The sequence below is a fragment of the Sinocyclocheilus anshuiensis genome, unplaced genomic scaffold (genome assembly GCF_001515605.1).
Source record: "Sinocyclocheilus anshuiensis isolate Anshui unplaced genomic scaffold, SAMN03320099.WGS_v1.1 scaffold263, whole genome shotgun sequence".
Classification (NCBI taxonomy): Eukaryota; Metazoa; Chordata; class Actinopteri; order Cypriniformes; family Cyprinidae; genus Sinocyclocheilus; species Sinocyclocheilus anshuiensis.
The window spans coordinates 1,537,986-1,548,030 of NW_015549593.1; the positions used below are offsets into that span (position 1 = coordinate 1,537,986).

General features: G+C 42.2%; 2 protein-coding genes across 3 annotated transcripts in view; one reads left to right on the forward strand and one right to left on the reverse strand.

Moving 5' to 3' along the window:
* The window catches only part of LOC107658267 (ubiquitin carboxyl-terminal hydrolase isozyme L3-like), a 5,889-nt gene extending 4,585 nt beyond the window's left edge, over positions 1 to 1,304 (reverse strand). Inside the window, exons 1-3 of one of the 2 annotated variants that reach the window (XM_016446762.1) lie at positions 1,135 to 1,303; positions 947 to 958; positions 472 to 600 (exon numbers count right to left, since the gene is read on the reverse strand). In XM_016446762.1, coding sequence (XP_016302248.1) covers positions 472 to 600; positions 947 to 958; positions 1,135 to 1,176 — 183 coding nt within the window. In that variant the 5' untranslated portion in view covers positions 1,177 to 1,303. Of the gene's footprint in view, positions 1 to 471; positions 601 to 946; positions 959 to 1,134 lie in introns of both variants that reach the window. The other variant, XM_016446763.1, reaches the window with a different exon arrangement.
* Positions 1,305 to 2,719: 1,415 nt separating this feature from the next.
* On the forward strand, positions 2,720 to 9,832 carry LOC107658268 (shugoshin-like 2). The gene is given in 9 exon segments (XM_016446764.1): positions 2,720 to 2,895; positions 2,983 to 3,093; positions 3,184 to 3,359; positions 3,593 to 3,670; positions 3,881 to 3,911; positions 4,107 to 5,326; positions 5,328 to 6,054; positions 6,183 to 6,291; positions 9,745 to 9,832. Coding segments are annotated over 9 exon segments (2,607 nt in total). The 5' UTR covers positions 2,720 to 2,828.
* The last annotated feature ends 213 nt before the right edge of the window (positions 9,833 to 10,045 follow it).

Sequence of the window (10,045 nt, forward strand, 5' to 3'; positions counted from 1 at the left end):
TATAACATTCACAAGTTTTTATACTCTTATTGTTACTAACACTAATTACATAACCACAAAATGATTATTGGTAAACTATCACTTCAACTGAACAAAATGCTCAAATCATCATAAATATCATTAGAAATGTTGGTGCTACAAATTCAGTTATTTCATTTTATTTTGGGTCATGGTGAAGAGAGAAACTCATGATGAGACTTTTCTGTTCCGTTTTATTTAGACCTAATCTTTAGTAAAATAATACACCACTTTAAAATATATATTAAAAGGGAATTACCATATCATGTCAAATAGAGAAAGAGCCTTGCATAAAAAAATCTATAAAACTATGATCTGATATAATCTGCAAGCTTAGTTGATGCCAGCAACAACCGTATCCAGTTGCAACTTCATCATTTACAAACAGGCATCTATAAATACAGAGCTTGTTTGCTGACATGAAGTCAATATGGGTATAAACTGCAGTCATACCTTCTCTGTTATAGGAAAGAGCAAAAGTACAGCACACACAGGCCTCGGCACCAAACTGAGAACTTCAGCTTCCAAACCGTACACATCTCCAAACTGCCAGGTGGGTACCAAGCCAAGCTGCCGTAAAAACTTAACAAAAGTATAACACAACACATACATATTAAATACAAATCATATTTCACAAGACTAGTAAAGGTTAGATTTGTATGGTGAGAGGCACACAAGGGCCTACACATAGAAGCGTTTCTATTTAAACATATCAACAATAAACTAATGTGGAACATAAAATACATTTCACATTAGTGCAAATACAGTAAGGTTAAACAGATATTAAGCTCAGTATTGCTGATAAACATAACGAACCAATGTTGATGCAATTAGCTTTAACACAAACGTGCTTTAATAAACCTGATTCATTCATTTGGCACAAGTTTTGAATCCTAGACACACCCAGACAGACGAGACCTCTACTCACTTGGTTCATAACCTGAAAAGCAGACACAGAACACAAAACAGTATCATATAAAATATGATGTCAAAGACATGAGCTGCAGCTTACCGTTCCTGCTAAAAGCTGCCTTTGAACAAAAAAAAAAACGAGCCCATGAACGATATAAAATTGAATTAACGACAACAAATCTTGAGATCGTGAGAAATTCATACCTCTGGGTTGGCTTCCAGTGGTAACCAGCGCTGGCCCTCCATCTCAGATTAAGCCCCGTCTGATATCCTAAATAAAAAAGATGATATTGTTAGCTCGAGCAATGGTGTGCAGACGCTTTGACAGCTGAGGAGGAAGTTCAAGGGGATATGTGAGTGCCGGTGTGTGAATTCAGCAACTGGCATGACGTCACACCGGAAGTGCAGGCTCAAATTCCAAAATAAAAGTTACCGCTTGGTCGCGATTGTCAGTGAAACACTCTCTTATATTAGGGACGATGCGGCATCATTCATGTTGTTTAGTGTCACGAAGGTATTTGATGCTCTCACCACGTTTACATGGAAAATAGCCAATTTTTCTATTCAAGTCGATATTGTGGTCAAGCCTTTATTCTGAAATACACATAATCTCCTCTCTTTTTGTGTTATGTGATTGTTTTAGCATTTATTTGTTATTTTTCTTTAAAACATTACTAGTTTATATTATGTTATTGATATCCTCCTGAGAAGCAGGAATTTTTTATTTTTTTGTCATTACATTGGTTGGAGCAAAATGGAGAAAAACATTCTTAAATATATATTTTAATATATTTATTAAATATATATTTTAAAAAGTATATTTTATTCGTTGTAGAGGACGCCAGGACTAAGTTATTCAAAAAATCAATCGACATGAAAAGGCATGTAAGGCAAAAACAATGTTTTATTTTTTCATTCACCAATCAGTTGTTAGGTTTCAGGCTATTTTTAACCAAAATTTGTACAAAGATGATTCTCATCTATGTTATGAAAGATATAACAGAATGGGTTGATATACTACTGTACTTTATGGAATATGTGCGTGAAATGTCCATAAATTGGTTTTCCCATTCTATAGAATGTATCTATACATTGCATCTAATTTGCATATTGATGTGTTCTTGGGGCAAACCATAATAATAATAAAAAGAAGTGTAATAATGGGAGTAATAACTTGGCAACATTTTCATAAGAATATCTCATATTTCATAGGAATATTGATCTATAATTTCTTTCCCTACTGACTTGTTGTGTCTCCCCAAAATGCCAGATTAACATGCCGTTTGTCCTGGTGTCCTCTACAGAAGACATGTATGAAAATTATGTCCTGTTTTGTAACAAAAAGTCATATTTCGATTTGCAACCCCATAACATTTTTCTGAGATTTTTATTTACGACAAACAATTAAAAAATTGGGCAGATTTAAATGATAATTACAAAACATTATCAGATTTCCCTAAGAGTGCTAAATTGGAGAATTCTGTCAATATCAGTCTTATCTAAAGACCAAGGAGAGGGAGTGTTTATGATCAAACCTCCAAACATCTGATATCTCTAAAAAAGCCCTGAATGTGCTCTGTACAGGACATCCAAACTGTGGCATGTATAGTCTCAGAGAAATTCACTAAAATATAATGTCCTCCCTCTACAGAGTTCAAACGTCTATGCCTCCTCCCAGGAGCATATTATGACATTTTCCAGTACCTGGAGGAGGATGGTGCGCTGCAGGTGTCACGTTGCAGATTTAGTCCAGTAGGTGGCGATACTTAAGCAGTTGATTCTACAAACAATATTTACAGAAAGAGAAGAAGAATTTTAAGCTTCCGCGGCGATGTTTGGTTTTAAATTAGTATAAACCGAGTTTATTTGTATGCTAAATATTTGTTATCCGAGTAGAAATGCATTTTAACAAGTATAAAGATAAACATCATCAAGAGTCGAGTTTGTCGTCTTCTTTTATTACTGGTGAGTAGTCGGAATATAGATTCATATTGTTAACGGTTTTATTATTCCGCCGTGGTATTATTATCATCAGTCATGTCTTCATTACAGCTCCCAATGATAAAACGCTGATAATGGCGTCTAAAGAGAAGAAGGAAAACATAAGAATGGGCAAACAGATGGCAACTGTGTACGCAGCAAAGATAAAGACCAAGATACACAGTAAGAAATGCTATTACTAGTGTAGTTTGTGTTACTGATGTATGTTCTGAGTTGACCAATGGCAATACCCGGACCTTCATTATCTCTCAGATACCTCATCATTCTTCAAGCTTTCTTTGAAAAGTAACAACAAGGCTCTGACTCTGGCTCTGGTTGCTCAGAAGCAGAAGAGCAGAGAACTGGAGGCAGAGGTGGTGCGACTGAGGAAAGAAGCACAGACAAATCATTTTGATCTTGCTCAACAGCGTCATAAAAACAAACAACTGGTGAGTCTGTGACAGTGAAGTATGAATTTCAGTCTTGGATACCTGACCCTTATATTTATATACTGTACACTTATATTTGTATACACTTATTTATGCTGTACAGACATAAGTCAAAATCAGTCTTATATTTATTGAACACACTGACCTTGTACTGTACTTTAAAAACAACGAACATACATCATTATTAATTATTCATAACAATATATGTAGTTAATGTTTTTTTCTGATTCTAGTTTGCCATTATACGAGAGTTTTATGACTCTTCCCTTAACTGGATGACAAAGGCAGTTGATATTTTTTGCAATGAGGAGGTAAGCTGTCAATATATTTTTTGAATAATTAAATTATATTGCCATTTTTGTTGTTATTAATAATGATCAGCATAGTAGTAATATTTATTATTATCATGACTTTGTTGATTGTTTCACAAATAGCTAATTGTTAAATAGACACAACATTATTATGAACTATTTTCATTATAATTAATTTAATGTTAATACTCATTATTATTATTTTTAAAGGATCCAGACTCTGGACACGACACCAGTAAAGGTATGAAAACACATTGTAGACTGTTCATTGATTACAAGTTTCCTTAATTATGTCAGTCAAGTTTAATTAAGTTTGAATGATTGGTACTGTAATGCCAATTTATAGAAATGAAGCTGATATGAATTTCCTTGTAATTTAAAGCTAAATACGTCTTGATGATGTTTTTTTTTTATATATTTGTGATTTATTTTTCAGACCAAATTATTGAAATAGAGAAAGAAGTTGGGAGTTTGCAAGACAAACCATTGTGTCCACAGCAGAACTATGACCATTCTGAACCAGTGAATACAGCCGGTGATGATCTCAGCCAAGAAAGAGACAGTCCAGCACAGCAAAACACCATATATGACTCTGAAATGGAGGTGACCGTTAGTGACAGTGCTGCTGAAATAGTAACAGTTGAAACAAATGCAAGAAGAACCTCTAGAGTTACAGAGGAACATCAAGAAAAGAAGGGTTTGTGTCCGTCAGAAAAAGATAGTGCGGTTATATCTGCAAAGTTAGACTTACCAATTGAATTTAGTAGATCAGACTATACATCAGCTGTGCCAAATGAGACATGCTCTCCTACTGTTCAGAATGAAGTGGAAAATGGGCAGCAAACAGAGTCAATAACTGCACGCAGGAAGACTCACGTCACCTCTCGTACTAAAAGTAGCAGACGTACAGGTCAACGGAAAGAACCATACCCAGATCCAAGAAAAACATACGTAATCTCCCAAGATCCTCCTTATGACATTTTTAACGATTGTTTTAGTGATCTCGAGCTTCAGAATTCTGAAAGAAGCAAGGCAATTGAAAATACTTCAAGTAAAGCTGTTAAAAACAAAGCTAAAGAGTCCCATGCTACGCAGGAACCCAGGAGAACATTTATAGTTCAAGATGAGCTAAGACCTCAGAAGATCAGGAAGACCAAAGTTTTGTCCCTTATGATGGATCACGGTTTATCTGATGTTCATGAAAATGTCCAGTCTGCCAGTAGTTTATGCTTCGAGTCTGCTTGTACTGATGTGCATGTCGGTGAGACCGCTGTTCAAAAACATAAAAACAAAACTCCAGCACACCCACTTCCTCAGTCTGAAAAGTGCAAGACACAGAAAAACAGAGGAACATTTGTGATACAGGCAAGTAAATCATTCATCAACAGGAATTCATTTTTGGATGAAACCAATATATTAGAGGATCCCAACAGACCGGAAGGTTTGCAGGAAGTAATATCAGAAACCCAAACAACACCTCTCAATATTGGTTCAGATAATGTTGCCCAACAGCACAAGGCGCCAGAGCATGATTTTCTTCATAAGATATTGACAGAAAACACCTATCATCCAGAATGTTCACAAGATGTGAGTGCCAACCATGTACAGGAACCCTCTGAATTTACGTCATCAGTGGCTGGTAAAGCCAAAAAAACACAGAAAAGAGGGGGAAGATAAAATAAAAAAGAAGAATGCTGCATCAAGAGAAAAACCCAAAGCATTAACAAAGAAACAAAACAGCTGTGCTGTGCGTATGGATGAAAATGTGTTGACTGGAAGGCAAGATATGATTGATCTTCAGAATGGAGCAGGAGACAGGTCTTTGTCTAATACTTTACAGTTACCAGTAATATCTCACTGCTCAGCCTCAGAGGAGGACCTCAGGGATGAATGTAATGCTGAAACCCTTGGAATAAGCTCTCCTTCCTCTGTTGACAAGCTTGATCAGACTAACCATACTAACATGGACTCTCTTACCATAAATCTAGATCAAACCAAGCAAGCTCTTGAGGGCAGGTGCAGGAAAACATATGTTGTTTCATCTTCACATAAATCCCCCATTAAGAAAAAAACTGACAGTGGAGCTTCCAGCGACATTTCTGAACATGATCTTTTTACTAATGAAATGGATAATGTTTCATCTGTCATTAACAGAAGCATGTTTGTCATGGAAAAATATAATGTGACTTCAGATGGTTTTAGTGGACACACAAAAAACCTTCAGTTCACAGAGGAGAGGCCTCCCTGGGAGACCCTTGATGGTTACACTGAAACACTCTCAGATGAAAGCTCTGCCCATAGCCCTCAACCAGAGACCCGCAGTCAAACTATGAACATTTACCAGGACCAGGACCAGGACTCAGACTTGAGGCACCAAGCTCCAGGTAAACCTTTGCCAATACATATTAGTACACTTTTAATACAAATTCATTTTCATTTTTCCCTTTCTTGCATTTCACATATGTCTTAGGTTTGTTTGTATCTTATATATTTATTTTTATTTTGTGAACAGAAGAAGGCAGGGTTATGAAGAGTCTAACAAATACAGAGCATAACTCTGATTTCGAGAGAACACGAAGAAGAGCAGCACCAGTCTCCTACAAAGAACCAGCCCTCAACTGGTGAGTTACACTCAAATAATATCTCATCTCATCTTCCTCCACTTATCCGAGGCTGGGTCGTGTGGGCAGTAGTCCCAGACTTCCCTCTCCCTACACACCTCCTCCAGCTCCTCTGGGGGAACCCCAAGGTGTTCCCAGGCCAGCTGGGAGACATAGTCCCGGAACACCTCACCAGGGAGGCGTCCAGGAGGCATCTGAAACAGGTGCCCGAGCCACCTCAACTGGCTCCTCTCGATGCGGAGGAGCAGTGGCTCTACTCCGAGCTCCTCCGGGGTGACTGAACTCCTCTCCCTATCCCTAAGGGTGCGCCCAGCCACTCTGCGGAGGAAACTCATTTATTCCACTTGTATCCGCGATCTCATTCTTTCGGTCATGATCCAGAGTTCATTACCATAGGTGAGGGTAGGAACGTAGATCAACTGGTAAATTGAGAGCTTCGCCTTGAGACTCAGCTCCTTCTTCACCAAAACAGACCGGTACAATGACCGCATTACTGCGGACGCAGCACCAATCCGTCTGTTAACCTGCCTCTCATTATTCCCTCACTCGTGAACAAGACCCCGAGATACTTAAACTCCACCACTTGAGGGAGCAACTCCCCCCCCCCAACCTGGAGGGGGCAATCCACCTTTTTCCGACTGAGAACCATGGCTTCGGATTTGGAGGTGCTGATTCTCATCCCCGCCGCTTCGCACTCGGCTGCAAACCTCTCCAGTGCACGCTGTAAGTCTTGATTTGATGAAGCCAACAGGACCACATCATCCGCAAAAAGCAGAGACGATATCTTGCAGCCACCAAAACAGACACCGTCCACTCCCTGGCTGCTCCTAGAAATTCTGTCCATGAAAATAATGAACAGAATCGGTGACAAAGGGCAACCCTGGCAGAGTCCAACATGCACTGGAAACAGGTTACTGCCGGCAATGCGAACCAAGCTTCTGCTCCGGTCATACAGGGAGCGAACAGCCCGTAGCAACGAGCCCTGAACCCCATAATCCTGAAGTACCTCCCACAGGATGCCACGAGGGACACGGTCGAATGCCTTCTCCAGGTCCACAAAACACATATGGACTGGTTGGGCAAACTCCCATGAACCCTCCAACAGTATGAGGGTATAGAGCTGGTCCAGTGTTCCACGGCTAGAGCGACAACCACATTGCTCCTCCTGAATCCGAGATTCAACTATCGGTCAGATTTTTCTTTCCAGTACCCTGGCATAGACTTTCCCAGGGAGACTGAGGAGTGTGATTTCCCCCTATAGTTGGAACACACCCTCCGGTCCCCTTTCTTAAAAAGAGGGACCACCACCCCGGTCTGCCAGTCCAGAGGCACCGTTCCCGAACTCCACGCAATGCTGCAGAGGCGTGTCAGCCAAGACAGCCCCACAACATCCAGAGACTTGAGAAACTCTGAGCGGATCTCATCCACCCCCGGAGCCTTGCCACCGCAGAGTTTTTTGTCTACCTCAGCAACTTCAGCCAGGGTGATGGACGAGCCCCCCGCGTCCCCAGCCTCAGCTTCCTTTACGGAAGGCGTGTTGGAGGGATTGAGGAGATCCTCAAAGTATTCTTTCCACCGCCCGACGACATCCTCAGTTGAAGTCAGCAACGCACCACTTCCACTGTAAACAGTGTTGGCGGAACACTGCTTCCCCCTTCTGAGCCGCCGGACGGTTTGCCAGAATATCTTTGAGGCCGACCAAAAGTCTTCCTCCATGGCCTCACCAAACTCCTCCGTTTATCCGAGGCTGGGTCGTGTGGGCAGTAGTTCGAGCAGAGCCCCCCAGACTTCCCTCTCCCCGAGTTTTTGCCACTGCGACTGCCAGAGCCGCGTTCTGCTTGGCCCGCCGGTACCCATCAGTGGCTTCAGGAGTCCCATGGGTCAGCCAGACCCAATAGAACTCCTCCTTCAGCTTGACGGCATCCCTTACCTCCGGTGTCCACCACCGTGTTCTGGGATTGCTGCCACGACAGGCGCCAGAGACTTTACGGCTGCAGCTCCGAACTGCCGCCCCGACAATGGAGGTGTGGAATATAGTCCATTCAGACTCAATGTCCCCAGTCTCCCTTGGGACCTGGTTGAAGCTCTGTCGGAGGTGGGAGTTGAAGACCTCTCTGATGGGGGCCTCTGCCAAACGTTCCCAACAGACCCTCACTATGCGTTTGGGCCTGCCAGGTCTGTCCAGCCCTCTCCCCCGCCATCGAATCCAACTCACCACCAGGTGGTAATCAGTTGACAGCTCAGCCCTTCTCTTTACCAGAGTGTCTAAGACATATGGCCGAAGATCAGAAGAAACGACTACAAATTCGATTATCGACCTCCAACCAAGGGTGTCCTGGTGCCACGTGCACTGATGGACACCCTTATGCTTGAACATGGAGTTCGTTATGGACAAACCGTGACTAGCACAGAAATCCAATAACAACTCAGCAATCGGGTTCAGATCAGGGAGGCCGTTCCTCCCAATCACGCCCCTCCAGGTGTTACTGTCACTGCCCAAGTGGGCGTTAAAGTCCCCCAGTAGAATGACAGAGTCCCCAGTGGGAGCGCTTTCCAGCACACCCCCCAGGGACTCTAAAAAGGCCGGGTACTCTGCACTGCTGTTAGGCACATAAGCACAAGCAACAGTGAGAGACCGTTCCCTGACCCGAAGGCGCAGGGAAACGACCCTCTCATTCACCGGGGTGAACTCCAACACATGGCGGCTAAACTGGGGGGCTATTAACAAGCCCACACCAGCTCGCCGCCTCTCACCCTGGGCAATGCCAGAATAGTGGAGAGTCCACCCTTGGTTGAGAAGAGTGGTCCTAGAACCCAAGCTGTGAGTGGAAGTGAGCCCGACTATATCTAGACGGTATCTCTCAACCTCCTGTTCCAGCTCAGGCTCCTTCCCTGCCAGTGAGGTGACATTCCAAGTCCCAAAAACCAGAGTTGGCACCCGAGGTTTGGGTCGGCCAGGCACTCGGCCCCAACCACCGCTCAAATCACAACGCACCGGCCCCCTACGGCCTCTCCGGCAGGTGGTGAGCCCACCGAAGAGCGGCTCCACATCATGGTTTCGGGCTGAGCCCTGCCAGGCCCCGTGGGCATAGACCTGGCCACCAGCCGCTCGCATGCGAGCCCCCCTCCCCCAGGCCTGGCTCCAGGGTGGGGCCCCGGTGACCCCATACCGGGCAGGGTGAACGAAAGCCTTGATTTAATTGTCATCATAAGGGGCTTTTGATCCGCACCTTGTCTCATCTGTCACCCAGGATCTGTTTGCCATGAGTGATCGTACCAGGGGTATATAGCCCCAGGCAACATAGCTCCTGAGATCATTCAGGCACTCAAACTCCTCCACCATGCTAAGGTGACGGTTCAAGGAGGGGCTTAAATAATATAGCACAGTCTAAAGTAATGCAATAAAATATAATGCATTTCTGTCTTAATTTTATTTATTTATTTTTTTTACAGCAAGATGAGGCGTGGGGACAAATACTCTGATACAAAATTCTTAAACTCTCCGGTGTTCAAAGACAAAAAGAAGAAGAAATTAACTTAGGACTGATTTTCCCATTTATTGATTTCAGATTTTTATTTGGTTTTTCTCTACTTTTTGTCTTTTTATGTAATGCAAATGTTTAATAGAGTGATATTAAAGTATTAAATCATTTTTAATCACATCTGTTAATTTGCCTTTATAGCTCAGTTTCATTCTTGTGTATATATATATATATATATATATATATATATATATATATATATATATAAAATA